Below are 21,951 nucleotides of genomic sequence, written 5' to 3'. Positions count from 1 at the left end.
GAACACTTGACGACTCAGAAAGATGTGCCTCCTCAGATGAATAATGCAAATGATGTCATAACATATACATCAAGCCCAATTTTATTTTTTTAGGAAAGCATACAAAGCAAAAGTTTAGAAGGATGCAATATACATCCAAACTTTTAACAATGTTATCTCTGGCCAATGGTTTATGAATGTTCTTCAATATATTCCTTTCACTTGTCCATATTTTCAAAGTTGTCTGCAATGACCACGCATTAGCTTTAACGTAGCAGAAACCAGTAAACGCTGTTAAAATAAACAAATGGAAAAATCTCCATCTTTGCGGGGTAAAAGAAGAATGGAACCATTAGCAACAGGCATACTAGCCTTCCGGGGGTGTTAATGTTCTTCTTCGATTTATTTATTTATTTATTTATTTATTTATTTATTTATTTATTTATTTATTTATTTATTTAAAAGATTTTATTTATTCATGAGAGACACACAGGGAGGGGCAGAGACACAGGCAGAGGGAGAAGCAGGCTCCATGCAGGGAGCCAGACGTGGGACTCGATCCCAGGTCTCCAGGATCACGCCCTGGGCCCAAGGTGGTGCTAAACCACTCAGGGCTGCCCTCTTCTTCGATTTAAGGCTTTACTACCTGCAAACAAGATTGCCTGTTGACCTTTCTGCTATAAAAAAAAAAAGAAAAGAAAAGAAAAAAGCAAAGAGACTAATAAATCTCCAAATTCCTGGGAGAAGTTTATTGACTGTGGTGAACTTCACAAAGCAAACATCGTTCCTCATATCTGTTCTCCATTCTTAGGACCCAGGTGTGCATCACTGACAGATTCTGGGGAGCCTAGCTTCATATCTGTGCCTTGGATATTTCTGCCACTTTTCTTCTACTCCCTCTTTCGTTGATCTCGGGGCAGAATCCCATTAGTTGTGCATCAGAGCAGACACTGCAATTTCCAAAATGCATCTGTCAATGGCTGGAAGGCTGTACTTTAAAAGTTAACAATGGTCATGCCTGCACAGAAATAAAGCGCATCATTTTTCTTTTCTTGTCTATGTACACATGCTTTTTAAATTGTGTATAATGAGAATGTTACTATTGTAATGGGATTTTTTTTTTCTTTCCTGGAGAAAAAGACAATAGAAATATGTCAAGATGCTAACAAGGTTGTTTTTTATGGCGGGAGCGCACTTTCTTTTTTGAGACTATTTCCATATGTTCTAAATTTTCTATAATAATCGTTTAATACTCTACAATAGAAAATGTCTTGATATTTATTTTTGAAAACATGAAAATATGGAGCCCCAGGGCATAGTCTAAGACGATGTAAATGAAGTAGGAATCCCTGAACACAGGTTGGATTTCGGCATAGATTCCGTCCCAAACTTTGGAATTGCTTGGGGGGTGATTCTGCTTTGGGGACACCAGAGTGCACCATTTGAGGAACACCGATCACATACACTTGCAATTGAGGATTTCTCTGGACATATCTCTCTCTCTCTCTCTCTCTCTCTCCCTCCCTCCCTCTCTCTCTCTCTTTGGATAGAGGCCAAAGTAAAGGCAAGTACGTCTGGCCCCCAAATCTCTACGAACATGGGGGGTTAAGGAAAAACCACTTTTCTTCTTATAAGGATTGACTGGCTCACACAGTCCCAGCTGGAGCTCCCAGGGCACCATATCCTCCTTTGCATCGAGCCATTGCATTTGTTGGCGCTAAGGGGTCTGTCAGCATTTCATTATAACCCCCTATTGTCAGGGGTTTAGAATTCAGCCATAAAAACTTGCACTGAGCTGGAACTTTGGCACACACTGCTACCGCCAGGAAGTGAAGTTTGTATGTGAAATCGAAAAAACATCTGTTTGGCCATTTTTTGAAGTAGTGTAAGAGCAAAAGCAGTAAAGATGCAGGTTTCTGATACTCTGCATTGGCCATAATGCAAATCAACTTGACCGAGAGGCTTGGCTTTATTTCTTCTGAATGACTCTGGCAAGTGATTGCTCCGTGGCATGGCCTGGCCGCCATCAGACTAGTTTAAAAAAGAAAATGAGAAATCATACACTGGTGTTTTGAGACACAAGCAACAGGACTGACAAAATGGTTTCCCCTGGGCCGTCTTTTTTATTTCCCAGGGAAGTTAAGACTTAGCTGGCTAGAAATACAGGTCAGATGCTATTGTAATGAACTCCATGGGGCATTCAGAATTTTTGTAGTAGGGGATTTTATTGTAATGAAGGCACTGTTTGGAATCCATTCCCAGTTTGTGACTGCTTCAGACCCTCCTGCAGAAAATAAAGGTGCCAGAGATCACACAGACCCAGCAGGAGCAGGGGGCAAGTATTCTGCTGTGCTCACCCCTCCCATTGGGTAGTGTGCCTCTTTCTATTCTGCATATGCTGTCTGGTTTTATTTATTTTATTTTATTTATTTATTTGAGAGAGAGAGAGAGTGACAGGGAGAGCACAAGCAGGGAGGAGAGGGAGAAGCAGGCTCCCCACTGAGCAGGGAGCCTAATCCCAGGACCCTGGGATCATGACTTAAGCCAAAGGCAACCGCTGAACCAACTGCACCACCTGGGAGACCCTGCTGTCTGGTTTTAATGGGTGATTTGAAGCTGTGGGTGCTATCATTTCTCTGTGGCAGCGGGACTGCATGATCAAGAAAGGATAGTAGAAGAAAACCATCACTTGCTGGAGTAAGAAGGGTCCCTCCCCGCCAAATGAATTATCTAGTAAGAAATATCAAGCAATTACCCAGTAGGCATATTCATTTATCTGTTCATCCCCTCTCTCTCTTTGTTTCTCTCTCTCTCTCTCTGTCTCTCTCTCTCTCAACCCTACTCACCTGCCCCTCCCTGTCTTTCTTTTGCTCTCTCTCTCTCTCTCTTTCTCTCATCACCACACTATACACTATAATATTATATTGACCGTTTTTGATCTACAAAGATGACAATTCATATGGTTCGGCTTCATACACAGATTTTTATTCATAAATATATGTTGAACATGTGAAATTACCCTTTTGGGAAACTAAAAAAGTAATTCCTTCGTGTTCAGCCTAATCGTATATTATAAATACATGAAATATTTCTTACATTATTGAATAATTTTAGAACATGGTATTCTGAATCTGATGACATATTTCTAGTCCTATTTTTATTATTTATTGGCTATGAATCCTTGAATAAATCATACTAACCCTTCATATTTTATAAGGAAAAATGACATCAATAATTATGATTATAGACATGGCATAAAGTTGTTGTAAGGATCCGAATGGACTCTGTATGGGAACATGCTTTTTAGGCTGTAAGGTGGAAAGCAATTGTGAATTATGCTTATTATTGTCACATTATGTGCCATCCTTTACACAGTGGCTCTCTTGTCCTGTGTCACTTGTTGAACATGTGATCCCTTCTATACACATGGCACCTTCTCTACAATGATGCGTGGGAGAAATCTCTCCAAGGTTGCAGCAACACAAAAATCATATTTCTCCTAAACTATTAAAAAAAAGTGTGTGGATATAAAATCTTATAACAAATTGTGCTTCTCTCTTTGCTTTCCCATCTTGTAAGTCTCTAAACCAAGTGAATGGCTGCCTCGAATATGCTAAATGGCATCCAGACTAGTCGTTGGATTCATCTAATTTTCCTATCCATATTTTTTCTTTTATTTCAGTGTCTTACAGTTGTTATTTTATACTTTCATAACACTCATCACACTATTAATATCCCCCAAAACACTTTTGGAACAAGATAAGGTAAAAATAAGTAAAGAAATAAATCAAGAAAGCAAGAATTTGTTCATCTAGACCACTCTATCCTCTCATTAGATGCAGAGAAAGCATTTGACAAAATACAGCATCCATTCCTGATCAAAACTCTTTAGACCACTCTAATCTAATTGATCTGGGCTATCCGACATGACACAACACAGAATTCATGTCTTTGCAGCAACAAGATTTTAGTTGTAGTAGAAGAACCAACCTCTGCTATTTGGCTACTACCTCTGCTATTTGGCTACTATGTCCTTATCCCGTTGAGTAGACTCTTGAGGGTAATGAAGTGAACAGATAACCCAGAAATAACTCATGGGTGTGTGTTCCCAGAGAATCAACAAGGCTGAGAAAGGCAGCCTCCAGATCCTTGGCATGTCACTTCCTGAGATGCGGTGGAAATGGCTATGTGCTGGCCTTGACTTGTCCTTGGTTTTGGCATGGGGGAACCACTCTGGGTGAACAGAGGGTCTGCTCTAGAGTTTTGCAACAATAGCCAGCATTTCAAGAACATTCCACTCATTCACACAGACTCACCATGGTGACTTTGTGGCTTCTGCCCTGGCCTGAAGTATTCATTCCCTAGGTAGGTTTGAAGACACATACTCTCTCGGGCTTCTTAGCCCTCAAAGCAACCGCAGTGAGTTTTCATAACCCCCTAGGAGATCTAGCTAACCCAGATTAGGATTAAGAGGTCTGTCTCATGAGCAGCTAAATTCCATCTCTTAGTATACAAGGAGGGGAGGGCCATGTAAAAAAGTGACACGGGAGCATGATGTGACACACAAAATAACCAAGCCACAAATTCTGCATTCAAATGATGGCCCTGCTCTATCCTAGCAGTGTGATCTTAGATAAATTAACTGCTGTGCACCTAAACCTCCTCACCCACAATAAGGACAAAATTCTTAAGAGGATTAAAGAAAACATTACATCTGAAATTACCTAATGAAGAGTGTGCACGATGCTAACTGAAATGGAATCTTTGTTCCTCACTCCACATCCACCCAAGCCTCATCTCCCTTTCTTTGTAAAAAGCAAATAGTTTCACTCCTTTTCTTTCCTTCAGAAGGCTTTGAGCAACCAAGTACATCAAAGTCTAGCTAAGAGAAAAGAACAAAAGGCAGGAAGGACATTTCCTTCAGAAATTGGGCTACTCCTCTACAAGTCAGTAAGGTGTAGGGATGTCACTCTCCCTCAAAAGGCTGAAGAGTAAAACCCAGGGACAGAGACACAAGGACAGCCACATAGATGGAAAGGGCACTTACTTCCATAAGGGGAGCCAGTAGGGGAGCCGTTTAGAAATCCTGGTGACCCTGGGACGCCCAGGTTAGCCATGGGGACATTGCTGTAGCCATTCATGCTGTTACTGGAGGTGCTGTAGTTAGACTGCTGGGGGGTGGAGCTGGAAGAGTAGCCCCGCGGAGAGATGCTGCTTGTGTTGCGGATGTACCCTGGACAACAAGGAAGAAGCCCAGATAGGTGAACTGGCACACACATCCAACACAGAACAAATATGGCGGCATGGCTCACAGGGTTCCCAGACTATAGAACATCCCCAAACCACCCCTATGCAGAGGTAGAAAGTGCATTTTCCTCTCTTCAGCTTTTATACCCCACCTCCCTTCCCCATCCTACAAAAGGCCATGTCCCTGACAGTCCCTCCTTCCTCTTTGTTCCCATTTGTGGTCAACATCTCCAGCTCACCCCCCAAGGAGTGATGACTAATCTTCCTAACACATGAGAGCCCTATGGGTATCACTGAGGAAAATATTCTATGGTCAAGTAAAGCTTGGCGGATGTTGTATACTGTAGCCATTCCTTGAAGACTGGCAAACATATGGGCTTAGAGAATAAAAAAAAAAAAAAGTTTAACTTTGCCATCCTAGTGTTTCCCAAATTTAGCACACCACTGTATCTTTTCTGGGAATGGTGAGCTAAAGGCACCCTAAAAACATCTCAAGAGCCACTCGTACTCCACAGATCATACCTTTGGAAATGTTAGTTCAAGATTGTTACCATGCCCTGAGTAGGGGTGGGGAATATCTTTATTTAAAAATTGTTAAGTTCATCTAAATGTGCTATTCTTTGACCAAAGATTTGGAAGCATCAGCAATTGAGTACAGGGAGATCTGGTCTGTGGGAGGGATGGGGAAGGGACCATGAGTCTTCCCCAGGCTTCTGAAACCCCAGCATGGAGACATCACCTAACCTATCCTGAAATAACCCACTTTGGATAACAGTCTCTAAAGCTACTTAGGAAATGACCTCAATTTGGAAGAAAAATAAAGGCAATCATATGTCCATACCCACTCTTCTGTAAGAAAAACTTACCCTGAGCATGAGAATGAGGAATTCTCTTCCAATGAATGAATGAAATTGGAAATAAAACTATCCCAAGGTTAGGGGCAACATTAGGAAAAGTATTCCTTTTAAAAAGATGATTTGTGATCAACTTAGCACCTTAATAAAATCAACCTCAGTGACAAAAATCTTTATGCAATATGCTTCCATGTAAAAGGCACAGTTAACTATAAAGTGTGTTGCTCTGCATTTGTATATGAGACCATACACAAACAGAAGTCACTAGATAGCAGAACCGCTTTTCCTGGGCAACTAGGAAGAAAGGGTCATGCATTACAAATGGCAATGGCAATGACTCAGCTTGCTTCCACTATTCAAGCTGATAATCACAATAGCAGAAGGGCACATTGTAGTCAAATTATACCTGTAAGTCTAGTTTCAGGAAGTCAAAACCCTTCTAAGTAAATAACAGTTCATCTTAGCCTTAAATATTTGCAATTAAAGAGATTTTACCTGGGACCCCCCCCCAAAAAAAGCCCCAAATTTCACAAAACACCACCTATCATATTGAGATAATCCAATATATGATTGCACTGCTTATCTGCGGACATGCTTTTTTGATGGTATAAGAAACAAGCTTTACCTGCCCTCTGCTCAAGCAGAACCAACTTTTTAAATGAATAAGATGTTTTGAATTTTGACTCTGAGAAAGGTAGTACCTTGATTATTTCCCTGTGTTGACTCTGAGATGCTGACCCCAAGCTGGGTGCCATACGAATTGATGCCCATCATGCCACTGTGAGCCGGAGAGCTGGAGAGAGCTGGGATCTGGCTGGGATTCCTGGGGACGCTGTACAGGGCTTCGGCAATGTCTGCAGCTCGCTTCAGAATGATGTCCTACAAAATGGCAGGTTGAGGTGAGCATTTTTATCCAGCACGAAGAGTCAGACTCAACAGAATGTAAGATGTGAGCATCTAACCTGGTTATTGTGTGGGGTGCCATAGAGGGCCTCCACTAGATCTGCAGCTCTTTTCAATAGCATTTCCTAAAAAAAAGAGCAGAAAGGGTGAGGTATAAGCAAAGGTAAAACTCCCAAATGGCAAACTCAAAGGAAAATGATGTATAAAAATAAAAAGTCCAGACATCCTCCCTAAAATATAATAACTGGCTAAGAGGTCCTATATTTGGTTTGACAGGCAGAGTATAACCATACATAAAAATCCCTCTATAAATATGTATCTACATGGAATTCATCGAGATAAAATGGCTCCATACATGATTGTGCCACCAAAACAAAAAACGGCCAGATTGAAGGTGGAGTTGGTTAAAATTAATAATGTCATGGAAGTGCCATTAAAAACTTTCAGACCATCCCATTAAAAAATCTGGTACACTAATTAACCAAAAATTCTTAAAATGATTGACTGACCTGAGTTTAGCTGCTTGCCAAAGAGTTGTTCATAATACTGAAATTATCTTGGCAGTGCCTTCTGCAAAATTTTATTCTAATAAAGATGAATTCTTTCAATAATATTTCCCCCTGTTCACTTTAACCAGAGAGAATTAGTAATCAGTAATCCCTTTCGTCTCATTTTGTCTTTTCCACCTCCTGTTTTTAACAGCCTTTTAAATTGCTATTAACCTACTTTCCAGATATCATCTAAGTTAATGGTAGGGCTGGGGATTTTTCCAAGAGGAAAATAAAGGTGTGATGTAGAAGCAAATGTGGTACTTGAATTTTACTCACCGTACAGAAAAGAGAACATGGCATATTGTAATGTGTGTACTCAAAATGCAAATGTAGATGTTAAAATTTAATGACATCTCATTAATTGAATACCTAAAAAATTAATATATTTTTCAATAAAGAAAGCTAGAATAATGGGCTAGATTCATGATATAATCGTCATAAGCAAGTTCACTTAAAAGCGATACATTTCATAGAAATTTTATATGGAGGCATTTTTCACTTCACTAAATACCTATTATAAACAGACTAGTCCCTCGATAAATACCTGACTGTGGATTAATGTGTCCCTGCCATTATGGGTGAATAAAATTATATTCAAATACAAAGGAGTGGGAACTTACACTTTTAAGCCAGTATGCAATTAGTTATTTTCATAGAGTTGGCAATGTTTTATAAGCTGGATACTTGTAATGTATCTATTTTATAGGACCAAATTTTCAGATTTCATATTCTCTCAGATATTAATCACAGCATATCTCAGAGTTAGTAGATATTTTATATGTATTTTGTATCTAAAACTTAGCCAAATGTCAGGGCCTAATGTAATTTTAAAGGGACTGAATTTGCTGGCTCTGTCCAAGTTTGCTAAAATCCCATAATAAGGTTTTCACCTATCAATTTCCAAAGTGTTTTTTACCTTAGCTAATCTCTCTGGATCCCCGGGATGCCTCGGGATGACCTTCTGCAGTCTCTGGAAGCCATAGTCTATGGTGGGTTCATTTAATGCTGAAAAATAAAAGTTCCCTTTTTTGAGTATGTTTCATGGCCATAAACAAATCTTCTAATTAAGTCTTCCACCAGCAATAGAGTGGTTCTGATATTATCTGAGAATTGATACATAATGCATACAGTTAGTTATAGATACATGTGACTTTGGTCAATTCACATTTTTAAGTTTGGGATTCATAGTAGTTTAATGTCTTTGCATTAGAATGGTACTTCAAAATGTCAGCATGATTACACTTGTTTTATTATTGCTGCCTTAAGTGCACACAACTTAGAATTCTCTGCTCTCTCTCAAATAATCAAAAATATTAAACAATCAATCATATCCCAGTTTTTTATGAAAACAATAAACTACCCTTACATGCTTCTTCTCCATTCTCTTTCCCAAATATACCTTCACCATATATTAATTCTCCTAATTATCACTTTTTTTATTCTCTCAAATATTTACATTTGTATATTTACAAACCTTCTGTGAGTTTATTCTCATAAAGCCCCGTTCTTACGCATAATACACTTTCAGAATTGCAATTAGAGTTTGCTACATGTACATTCATTTGATGTCAGGCTTCACAGTAAGCTGAAAGTGCCACAGAATGAGGATTTGTACTTGCTTTGTTTTGCCACTGTGTTCTCATTGTGGAAGGCAGCACCTGGCACATAGTAGGTGCTTAGCACTTAGCATCAGCAAATTGTTAAATGAGTGAGGGAGGGAATGAATGAATGACATCACTCGGCATTTCTACTCTGCTAGAGTTTTTGGAGTCGATTCCTTTCTTTCTCCTTCCTCTCTTCCTTGACTTTTTAAAAGTCTGTTATTTAAATTTTGTAGTTTCAAAATTAATGCATGATCAAAGTAAAGAAAAAAGATGCAAAGAATAAAATAATAACCACCTGCACTCCCATTAGGCAGTGGGAAACACAGGAGGGTGTACTTCCTTTTTAATCTTCCTTTTTGCACATATGTTTTATGAATTTTCGTTGCTGTTATTCTAAGTATCAAAGCAACACCTTTTGTTTAAAAGAATTATAAACAAATTTAAATGTGGAAGTAAAAATACAATCATCATACCCTCACCATTTTAGAGATGAACTGGGTTAACGTTTTTGCTTATATCTTTCCAGATTTAAACACACACACATACTTAAAATTATTCAGACATCCTATTCACACTGTTACATAACCTACTTTTTATCATTTAACAATATATCAAACTTTTCCCCAGGTTATTAATTATTCTTTTATAACATTATTTAAAATTCCTGCATATTTTTCCATGACATGGTCTATAATTTATTTAAATGGCTTCCTAATGTTTGGCATTTAATGTGATCCTTAATTTCTCACTATTATAAGAATCAGAGCAATAATTATCCACTGTGTATGGCTTTAATGATTTCAATTAGAAAATTCCAAGAATTAGAATTACTGGACCAAAAACTATGATTTATATTTAAAGACTAACACACAACCTGTCGAACACTTCTCAGAAGAATGTACAAACTCATACTCCCTCCAGCAATGCACGTGGTCACTGCTATTTGATTATTCATCCGTGAGATTGAAGAGCTTTTTCTTATACTTACTGATCATTTTAATTTTTTCTTTTATGAATTGCTTGTTAATACTTTCTGCACTCTTTCCTATTGGGGATTAGTTATTTACTTTTTCTACTTGTAAAAACACTTTACATATTAATCTTTTTAACACTCTGTTACCATGTTACAGTATCATATTCCAATTTGTCCTTAGATATCATATGTAGAAAGACCATCCCAATTCCATGATAAGTACGCATGCACATATACATACATAAGTATTTCGTGTGTATGTCTTTGCATATACATATACAAACATATATGAATTCTTCTCCTTTAGGTCTACAAGTAAGATGTGTACTGCTCATCATCTTGGTAATAAGTTTTTTATTTTTCATTTTTGTGTTTTGCTATGCATTTCACTTTTTATCATTTTCTTGTAAATATGATTCTCTCATCACATTTTCTAAGAGTTTTACTAGTGCCTAGAAACACTTTTGGTTTTTATATGTCTGTGCAGGCAGCGTCTGAGGGTGGCGGTATATGGCATAGACATTACGAGTATCAGTTTAAGAGTCAAATAGATCATGGGTTTGAATTCCATCTACTATTAATTTCTGTAAGTTTATGTTTAAAGTCCATCTTATGGGTTTGCTGTCAAAATTAAATGAAACCATTTATATAATGCCCCCAGCACAGTTCTTGGCACATAAAAGTTCTTAACCAATGGTAGCTATGTCATTTTGTAACCTAACCCTGACAGATGTCATGAATTATTTCTGTTTATTCTTAGGATCACACATTCACAGCATCTATGTATAATGATCATTTTGCCTATATATTAATTCCATTAAGCTCTTTAATCCTATTCTTGTGTTGGCTAAAATGTCCCAAACTGTCTAAGAACGTGGATGATGGTGGATATTCCTTCCTGTTTTTCTCTGAATGGAAATGACACTAATATTTCACCATCAAATTAGTTTTCATGCTCCAATAAGGATTTTTACCAGGACTTATTAGAGTTTTAGGAAATTACAGTCAATGAATTTTATTATTTGACCAATTTATATTATATCTTATAGATTTCCCAATATTTCCCAATTAAAATTCTAGTCATGGATGTGGTATATAACTTGCTTAGTATATTTCTGAATTTGTTAATATTTTCTTAACATTCCTAGTGTGAGGATTAAAATCAATTAAGTTACTGAGAATAGTGCCTAGCATGTACTGAGTACTCAACAAATATCAGTTACTATTACTGTTGCTGGGGGTTTATGTGTCCATATTAATAATTGGGATTGTGTGCATGGTATTGGCCAGCTTCTGGTTGATTTTTATTTTATACCAGCTTTGAAAAATAAATTGAGACACTTCTATATTTTATCCTGTGCTCTATAAGATTTATACAACATGGATATTTTCTCTTGACTAAAAGTTTGAAAGAACCCTGTGAAATATCTCTTGTCAAAGTCACCAACAACATTTTAGCCAAAGCAAGAGGAACTTTTCCATTCTTTTTTGTTTTTTTAAAGATTTATCTATTTGAGAGAGAGAGAGAGAGGGTACAGAAGGGCAGAAGGAGAAGGAGAGAATCCCAAGCAGACTCCCCACTGAGCACAGAGCCTGACCCTGAGATCATGTCCTGAGCCAAAACCAAGAGTCAGTTGCTTAACTGATGGATTCACTCAGGTGCCCCAGAATTTTTCCATTCTTATCATAAACATAAGTTATGACATTGGAAATACTCTCCTGCTGGAAATTCTTCCACCCATCACCTTTCCTGAATGTGCACTGCTGTGTTTCCCTCCTACCTCCCTAGCCAAGCCACCTCAGCCCACTTTGAGGACTGGTCTTCCTCCATCTTGTAATCACTGCTGCTCTTCACACCTGTTGCCAAGCCAGTCTTCTGTTTGGCAATCCATTCTCGCTTGTCTACTTCATCAGTGTCCCTCTGATTTCCATGTCAAGCTACGTGCTAACTATCACAAATCTTTATCTCCAATTCAGAGAGCTTGCCCAAGATTCCACATTGTCTATCCAAATACTGGCTGGAAATTTCCATGGGGATGGGTCCATAGACTCCTCCCACCCAAGATACCCCAAGCTTACATGACTTTGAGTAAATAGTCATCATCCAACAGATTGTCAATCAGAAACCTTAGATTTTTTCTTTATTTCTCGATATTATTTGTATTTTTCTAGAAAACTCATGCATTTTATCAAAATTTTAAATGTTTTAGCACAGATTCTACATTGTATATTTAAAATTTCTAATCTCCTATTTATGGTTCTCCCCCTCCAAGCCCTGCTTTGTTGCAACTTTTTGAATAATCATATTTCTAATTTTGTCTTCCTTTTGTTCCAAAGAGAATATCCTAAAATTTTGAGATGCCTGGGTATTAATTAACTATTTATTCCAGTTATTTGCATTGTATTCAAAAAGGTATCCTGCAGAATATCTGTCTTTGGAATTTAAGTTTTCTGTGAATTAATACATACAAGTGTTTTCTGTGTCCCCTGTGTAATGCTTTAAATGCATTATTTAATGTATCTTTTTGACCATATTATTTAACATATTATATATATAATAGCTACTCTAAATTTATCCTTCCACATTCTACTTTTATTTCTGATAGTCTTTTTTTTCTGATAGTCTTTTTTTTAATTTTTTTTAATTTTTTAAATTTATTTATGATAGTCACAGAGAGAGAGAGAGAGGCAGAGACACAGGCAGAGGGAGAAGCAGGCTCCATGCACCGGGAGCCCGACGTGGGATTCGATCCCGGGTCTCCAGGATCGCGCCCTGGGCCAAAGGCAGGTGCCAAACCGCTGCGCCACCCAGGGATCCCTCTGATAGTCTTTTAATGAATATATTTTTCTCTAGCAATGAGAAAGATACACATCCTATTTTAATTTAAAGCAGTACTTTTAGATTTCTCTAAAAATATTACCTTTTTATTATTTGAGTCTGGTAAGCCCCTCCACGTATAAGGAATTTTGCCCACCTTTAATTTCCATACCTCACACTTTCCACATTTACATTTTGGTTGTTCATTTGTCATCTTCAGCTAATATTACTATCTTTAGACTTTTTATGATCTGTATCTTTTATTTATTTTTTTAAAGATTTTATTTATTTATTTATGAGAGAGACAGAGAGAGAGAGAGAGAGAGAGAGAGAGAGAAACAGAGACACAGGCAGAGGGAGAAGCAGGCTCCACGCAGGGAGCCCGATGTGGGACTCAATCCCAGGACTCCAGGATCACACCCTGGACTGAAGGCAGGCGCTAAACCGCTGAGCCACCCAGGGATCCCCGATCTGTATCTTTTAGATCAATTTTCACATTTACATTAACAATAATTGAAATACTCTAACTTAACTGCTTTCTCTGCTGACCAGTAGTCCTGTGATAGCATAATTTTTCTATTCTTTTTTTTTTGAGACTTTATTTATTGATTGATTTGAGAGAGCATGAGAGAGAGAGAGAATGAGTGGCAGGGGTAGTGGCTGAGGGAAAGGGAGAAGCAGACTCCCCACTGAGCAGAGAGCCTTATGTGCGGCTTGATCCCAGGACCCTGAGATTATGACCCCAGCTAAAGGTAGATACTTAACTGACTGAGCCACCCAGGAGCCCCAAACTTTTCTATTCTTAGGTTCTTCACTGGTTCAATTCTCCAGCAGTCAGGTTATATCAGTAACAATAAGAGTTGAATTCTGTCCAAGCCCTTGAAATAAGAGAATATCTTTCTGTCTTCCTAACATGTAAATGACAACTTCTGAAGATACACCACAGATAAGTATATTCTTCTTGAATCAAGGTCAAGTTTCTGCCTGTGATGCTTGTTCTTACCCTTTGAGGTGGGGAGTGGGGACAGAGGAGGCCTAGAGGGGAATAACATCTCCAGGTTTCACACATCCTCCAACACAACTCTGCACACACATGAACACCAGCACAAAAGTTCTGGCATATTCATGACACCAGGCTTGCTTCAGATGTGAATACTAGATTGCCATTATTTTTTTATTTTCTTGAAAATATCCTCTGATATATTCTGGGGCTGGAGGCAGATTAAACACTTGGACTCAAATTACCGTTTTACCCAGAAACATATGTAGGAATAGATGTGTGTATAATTGGAATTATTCTGTAAACTTTTTTCCCCACTTAGCATTATAACATCAGCAATTTTTGAAGCCTTTCTCTTTAATAACAGTATTTTGAGTGGCTACAATATTCAATAATGAAAGTCGTTACTGCCACTGTTAGAATTTACCAAAGGCTTGCTATATCACAGTCACAATGCTAGCTTTACACACGGTAGCTCATTTAATCCTCATTATAATCCCACTATTTGGGTTTTACCTCTATTTTCAATGCAGTTCCTGGAGTAAAGGTGGGATTTGTACCCTGGTTTCTCCAACTCCTAGGCCTGTTCTCTCAACCTTTGCTGCTGAAATAGAAATGTTGTTCCAAGCCCTGTCTAGATATGCCAACAGCTGCGTGGGTCAAAGGCTACCCCTCTGCACTCAATTACTGGGCGGGAGCTGGTGAGGAGCAGAGAGAGTGTTGAGAAGTGGCCGTGCCATCTTCTGCTTCCACCCCTCCCCATGCTTCCTCTCAAGCTCCAAGCAAAGGGCAGCAGAGCTGGGAAGTAAAGCCCTGCCAGGTTGCCTGACTTCTCAATCACAGAGTGTGAGAGAAGGCTCCATTTGGTATCAATCAGCAAACACAAACAGCTGCCCGCTGCTGCAGGGCAAACAGACCTAGTGACAAAATGCTCTAAATCAATCATTTTCTTGCCTTTTTTCAGATACGTACCATTTTGTTACCTAGGGTACTGATCTTCTTATATGGAGACAATGGAAATTGCAGATATGGGTGTGCTCACAATACATTTGCTATAAAGTCAGGGATTGCTCCCTGAGGTAGAAAATCTAGCCCTTTGAAGGTCCCTGTTGTCCCCACCACTATCCTCATACCCTCTTCCCATTTGCAGAGCTACTCTCCCAGGAGAGCTTTCACTCCCCCTTCTCTAGGGCTCCAGGGATCCCCCCATGACCAGCACTAATCTCGTTATACTTTGTCCTTCCTGCCACTTGCAGACAAATTCTCTAAAGCCAGGCTTTAATCAGTACACAGAGTGGGATGTAGATGGTGGTTTCTCTTGCACAGAATTGCTTACATATTTGTACCCACTGTTCTTGCCATTAGGAAACCACCAGCACACAAGGGTAATGTCAAGTTTATCTTGCCTGCCCAGCCCCTCTCACTCCCCACCCAAATCAGAAATAGAAGACTCTCTTGACCATACTGGGTTAACTATTCATCTTTTAAACTGAGTAAGCAGGTGAGGCATACTCATCGATTTCTGATGTTGAGTGTTTTTTGGCAGGCCCTGCCAGACTTCATAGCACAAACTCTGGAATGGGTTGTATATGTCTGATGAGAAGACAATAATAAAAAAATTTTTTTAAAATCATTGTCGATACAGACAGGAAAAAATCACATGTGTGTGCACACACAATTTCATTTAATCAAGTGCACTTTTGAAGTACAAATCATAAAGTGGAAACTGTTGAGTCACCACCAAACCATAAGAAGCAAAGTCAGTCAATTCCTCCAGTTTTCAGCCTTAGACACGTCGAAATCGGATTGGACAACTTTTACTTTGGTTCCACACTGGCTTCCCAACTGACCAGTTGTTTTTGCGTTCTACATGTTAGCCTCGTATTGAATTCCAGCTTCCTCCCCGCCCCACCTCCCTGGGTGTTCTCTGACATTTCAGGCCTGGTGTGAGCCAAGCAAACCTCAATTAGCTAATGAGGTGCCCAACACCAGCACCAAGACTGCCTCGAAGGGCCAACCAGATCATTAACCGCCATCATCAGTGTGAATTTACAACCTCTCCTACCACATGGAGTGCGGGGGTGCTGTGAAGTGCTGCCAACCTCTCGGCTGACAGGGACACAGAGAAGTGCTAGCTAGGCAAAAATAGAGTAAATTAAAAATATGCTTCGATCTATAGGCTCTATTTATCTATGTCTTTCTTTAGTAACATAACATTAAGGTAAAAGGTCATATCCCCACTGAAATATAATTTATATTTACCTTTTATTAAATAATTATGGCATGGCATGAAGTTAAATATTACAGAAGCTAATCAAGGGGGAATTCAATAGAGAAAACTCAGACATGAGAATTTCGTCTTTGCTATACATAGAATGTCTTAATCCTCCACTGGGAGTCATTCGGGTTTGCTTAAGGAGTTTAATAATACACATTTCAACTGCCACAGAATCTAAATCCCATTTGGATCAGCCTTGGAAAAACTTTCATCAATACCTTGAGATTTCATAATATTTCTCCTGAGAGCCTGGATCTTATGTGTCATTTCTCATTTTGATTATGGGTATAATATATGAGGTTACTTACATATCTTGGACCCAGCAAATAGATATAAACTTTAAGCAATGTGTAAAGGTTTTATTTTATAAGTAAATAGTATTTAACTAAAAATATCTACTGGGAACCACTCATTAAAAAAAAGAAACTGGCTGGTGTTCAATATTAATTTTCCCAAAGGGTTGGCGAGATGTATAAATTCTATATGATTTTTTTCTTCCCTTAAGAGAAGGCACAGAGACCAGATAATGCTTACCCTAGCTTATGCCTCTACTTCTGTTTCCCAAAAATATAGGGGACACTGGCTAATATGGAAAAGGGACTCTTTGTTAGAATGCTGGTCAACCCTGAAAAAGACAGCACTGACACTGCAGGTTGGAGGTCATTTATGCCAACCAATGGCAGTACACATCACAAAATGGCAGCATCGAAGGTTGATCCAAATCCTTTGTGGAAATTTGAGAAGAGACAAATAAGCTGATGAGGTGAGGGAAGATTCAAGTGATCAGTTTGGCTGTTGCTCTGGGATGTTGGCCTGGGTTTCAGCTTTCCTCAGTGGTAACTAAGTCTCCAATTGGAGCCTAGGATCATCATGGAGTGTATGGATGGCCATTAAGAGGCCAAGAAAATTCTAAAATTCTGGGCCTAGCTGTATGTCTTCACATATGTGCATGCATCTGCAGCAAAGGATCTTCACTTTTATCAGATACGTATAGAGTTTGCAGTCCTCTGAGGGGTCTAGCCCACAGAACTAGAGAATCTTTCCAATCCTGACTTGAAATATTATCCTTCTCCAATAATAAAGAAAACAATGGTAAAGGATCCTACTTAAGAAACCTAAAATCTATGTAATGTGACTGCCAGACAAACACCAGATCAGAAGATAACCTCTGATGTGCAAGCAAAGGGGAAAACATACATCAGGAATACCTTCCCTGTGGCTTTGGTCAAAGGTAGTTACTCTCTTGGCAGGTCAGGAAGGTGTAGAGCAACCTAGCATGGGGAGGAATTCAGATACACAGAGATGAGCTCTTGCTTTCATGTGACCTCTAAGACTTCTCCATTCTGCCTTCCCTTCAGTGTCCATGTCTTCAAAGAGCCTTGAGCTTACATATTGAGTCTGTGAGGTCTGACTTCTTTGTGCTTTGATTTTAGTTCCTATGTCTCTCCCAGCACTTCCTCCCATTTTTGTTGTCCAAGCATCTACCTTCTGCCCTACTGCTCATGTCCAACATGTAGAGCCTACATTTAACTAACATCTTAATGCTCCCAAGTTAAAAATTTTCTTCACAGCATTTGATAGTTAAGTTGGTCCGGCATGGGATCTGTTTTAGGTCCCAATAACCATTCCCACCTTCAAGGCCAGGTGGACTTTAGTTTATCATTCTGCAAAGACAAAAGGTTGAGCTAAATGGTCTCTAAGATCCCTTGTGAGCTCTTGCTTATATGATTCTATAGGATTCATCTATTTGGTGCAGTGAACTTCTTGGAGAAGCAGAGATGGGTAGGGTTGAACCCATAGGATGTTGAATGATGTGATGTCATTGTTAGCCTTTGCTACATTGAAATCTTCCTCTATATCCATCTGTTTCAACATAGCAAAAGTTCCATGTCACCAATTAAAAAAAAAGGGACAAAGATAATATAGGAACACATTATTAAGAGGTGGTACCTGCCTTTGTGGTTACAGGAACAAGAATACGAGGTGAGAACCAGCGGTGCACAAGTGAAAGATTAGACTGAAGCCTTTTATATTTAATTTAAAATGAAATATTAATTTAATATTTAATTATGCTTTGGTTTCAAGAAAAACTGCAGCGGGAAGACAGATTGTTTGAAGAAGGGAATAATATACATGGTTAAGGAGACAACTGTAAAAATTAAAGATAAATTTCAAGGGTAAATCTAAATGCCACAATGGAGCAGTTATGAATATGCTCATGCTCTCTGTAATGTGTATTTAGAATATTATAGCCGAGAGCACCAGGCCATTAAGGGGCTGGGGGATGTCTCCAGTGAAACAACAGCCCCCTATTCTGGGGCTTCCAACGGAGACATCATTCTTCAGACTCAGCTGAATGATAGATCCGAATTTCACAAGAGGTGAGGGTAGAGGCGACCTCAGTAAAACTACAGGCTACCAGGAGGGCTATTGATTCAACCTGTTTCCAGTGTGAACAGGGAACAATTGTACTCGGGCCAGTATTTGATGTCTGAATTGGGTATTTTTAACTCAAAATCAGATTCATTTCTTAAATGGGATTTTTTTTTTCAGGGTAATGCTATAAGAAAAAAAAAAAGAAATGTGAAGTTGGATAGGCTATTAACATTTGCAATCCTGCTTGCACATCTGTGCAATGCAGCTTTATGAAAAGAGGACCCCACACCACACACCAAGCCTCAGGGAGGAGACTGGAAGTTTGTAGAAAAATCTAGGCCTCCCATTTCTTCTCCCAACTACTGCCTGTTCTTGGCCATTTTCTTATTAACATTTTCTCCCAAATAATGACCAGGGGTAGGTGATCAAATGCATTTGGTCATGCTAAAGTACAAACTTAAGAAGTCCTCTGGGGGAAGGGGTTAGTTGACATGAATTCTTTGGTTTCTCAGCGTCTCCATTAATTCTCATTTGCCAGCTTCTAAGTTCAACCACACATCTCAACAAGCAGCTCCTCCATGTGTGCCTGGGCTCACCTGGGCCAAGTCAGTGTCTTTTGCTCCTTTTGTCCTCCATTGAAAACCCATCTTCCCTTCACTCTACCTGCAGAGCCATGTTCTCAGGCCACCTTGGCCTTCTCTGTCTACAAAATCTGGATATCTAATCCAGACCCCGATATTAAGGGCATGGTGTAGTAGTTCTTTCAAGAAGAATTCACTCTTACCAAAAGGAAAACATGAAAAATCCCACCCTTGATCCAACAGTGATGAGGGCAAAGCCACCTAGAACTCATCCCAGAAGGTGTATGTCTGTCTGCCAAAAGCTGACAGCAGTGAATCGGACTTATATTTTTATATTTCTATAAAAAGTATGCGCTTGCATACCTATACCATTTCATTTTCCCAGGGAGATTTGTTCCTGTTTGTTCAGTTAGAAAACTGAGGTGCAGAACAGTTAAGTGATTTGCAGGAAAGTTGGGGCTCAGATCTAGGCTTCTATACCCGGTCATTGCCTTCCACCCCCAGGCTAAGTTCTCTCTTAATAACAAAGTGGGTCTTGGTACTCCTTTGCCTTCCACAACTCCAGTTATTCATGGACAGGATAGTTTCTATGACTTCGCTGGAATTTGAAGTATTCATAGGTTCTCATCCTATCACATCATGTGGTACAGGAACATCCCACTTTGCAATGTGGAGCACCAGGGTACGGGCAAGGCAATCTCTGAGCTGCCTCCATGCTCACTGCCCAGGCTTGTCTCCTGTGCAATTCCTCACAGTAACAGCCAGAGAGCCAAGGCCATTGGCATTTTCAGGTAAAACTATTGGATGAAGCCAAACAGATGGCCTTGGTGTAATATCTTCTGTGAAGCTACCACAGGATGGTAAGTAGCACACATATCACGGTTCAGAATGCAGCTTTCGAATTAGACAGCTAGGACTTCACCTAACTTGGTGACCTCAGGCAGAAGGATTCTTATCTATAAAGTCGAGATACTAAAAGAACCATCACAGTGAGAAAAGGCAGTGATGACATGAACTCATGAGACAGAGCCTGGCCATACCTCCTCAATTAGTATTACCATTTTTTTCTTACTAGTTCTATCCGATGCTAGAACTTACAGGAGACTTCCTAACCAGCAATCGAATGTTTAGACCAGATTCTGCAAAGAGCCATAGTAATAACACTGAAAAGCTTTGCTCATCTACGCCCATATGCTCAGTGACCTGCCATCGGCCACATGCATCATGACTTTACACTGGTTTCTGTGGCTGGTCCAGATTTAATCATTATAAACAATGGCCATTCCACCCCCAAGTGCATGCCTTCAGATTTTCTCTTTCCGCATCCTCAAAACAGCCCAGAAAGACCTGTGCAACCAATAACCATGATCCCACTGGGTGCCCCTCCCAGGATTATTTTTCTGCCCTGCCAGTTCTCTGTGGAAAGATCTGTGAGGAAAGTAGAGGCTCTTCTCCTCTCTGAGCCTGGCTGGCATAGGTCTCTAAGCAGATAGAGGCAATCGGACCTTTCCCGAGGAGCTATATTCTCACGTGGATTTCTCAGTTCTGCAGCAGCAAGCTGTACTTTAGCAAACCATGGTTGGAGGAAAATAGACCTGCAAAGTCACATGTGTGAATAAAATGTGTTGTTTTTCAGAGCCCTGATGTTGTTTATGCTGTACTTGGCAGCAACAACCATGGGGAGCTGATTACTGCATTTTGGCTAATTATACCAGGTAAGTTACATCTAATAGGCTTGGGTTTATTATGGAGGTGTATCCTTGGACACAGGAACCACCAATGGTTGGACCTCAGAGTCTCCTTTCCCACCTCCTGTTTTTTGAGTCTCCTAGAAAGTTCCACCTAAGAGTAAATATTATTGTGTTCACAGTGCAATGACTCAGTCTCATAAGAACTGCCCCACATGCAGAGAGCTTTACCAGCCAGAGAGTCTCCACAACAGCCTGATGAGCAGGACTCAGGTTCCTCAAACTCATTTCTTTGTTTAAAATACAGATTCTAAGACCCTCTCAAAAGAATATGATTCGGTATGTCTGGAATGGAGCCAAGCATGATTCTCATACTCAGCCAAATTAGGGAAACACCTATGGGTAATAGTATAATTAGTACCAGAGCTTTACAGATGAAGAAAATGGGGTTCAGGGAGGTTAGGTGACTTATCAAAAGGTCAAACAAGTCATTGATGCCACAGCCAGCATCTGAAAGCACGTCTTCTGGCTGAATCTAGTGCATCCTCCTCTTGGATGTCACCCTACTGCTGGTGGTCCTCATGAAAGCTCTCTAGACTTCTCAAGGTTTTCTTTTCTTGGGAATCAAGATGACATTTTCCACCTGACCACTGGAGCTGAGTACTTTGTCTAGGCCTATAGTGCTTTCCAACACACTATTCTGTAGCCGAGCACATTCTGAGGCCAGAATATGCAGCTCAGGAGGAGACTGGCTGGAAGTCCATGAGCTCTCTGCCAGTCACTCCCACCCCCTCCCCCCAAGGAGAAGGCCAGGATTATCCAGGCTCACCATAGGTAGGCCTCCGTTCTGAGGCAGAGCAGCCCCACCTCCAGACACCTAGGGAAGCCACTGCCTGTCCAGCTATTGGACTAAGGTTTCTAATGGTGGCTGCTCATTGAGTGGGCAAGTCAAGAGATCACGGATTCATTTTCCTGTAGCGCCTGGGCCCCTTCATGAGTAACATTAGCCACTTGTCTCTACCAACCTGAGTCACATTTGGCTCAGTAACCTCAGGTGGAGGTTTTTAGAGAGAGTGACCAGCCTCCCGAGCCAGCCTGA

The 21,951-nt window shown here is 39.8% G+C and overlaps 1 protein-coding gene across 2 annotated transcripts in view; it reads right to left on the bottom strand.

Moving 5' to 3' along the window:
- EBF2 (EBF transcription factor 2) overlaps positions 1–21,951 on the bottom strand; it is a 192,508-nt gene that overhangs the window by 11,265 nt on the left and 159,292 nt on the right. Inside the window, exons 11-15 of one of the 2 annotated variants that reach the window (XM_072796222.1) lie at positions 8,451–8,539; positions 7,043–7,108; positions 6,782–6,959; positions 5,027–5,212; positions 773–929 (exon numbers count right to left, since the gene is read on the bottom strand). In XM_072796222.1, the coding sequence (XP_072652323.1) occupies positions 907–929; positions 5,027–5,212; positions 6,782–6,959; positions 7,043–7,108; positions 8,451–8,539 (542 nt within the window). In that variant the 3' untranslated portion in view covers positions 773–906. Of the gene's footprint in view, positions 1–772; positions 930–5,026; positions 5,213–6,781; positions 6,960–7,042; positions 7,109–8,450; positions 8,540–21,951 lie in introns of those variants that run through there. The other variant, XM_072796221.1, reaches the window with a different exon arrangement.

The sequence above is a fragment of the Canis lupus genome, chromosome 24 (assembly GCF_048164855.1).
Source record: "Canis lupus baileyi chromosome 24, mCanLup2.hap1, whole genome shotgun sequence".
NCBI classification, from domain to species: domain Eukaryota; kingdom Metazoa; phylum Chordata; class Mammalia; order Carnivora; family Canidae; genus Canis; species Canis lupus.
This window is presented reverse-complemented; position numbering and strand designations above follow the sequence as displayed.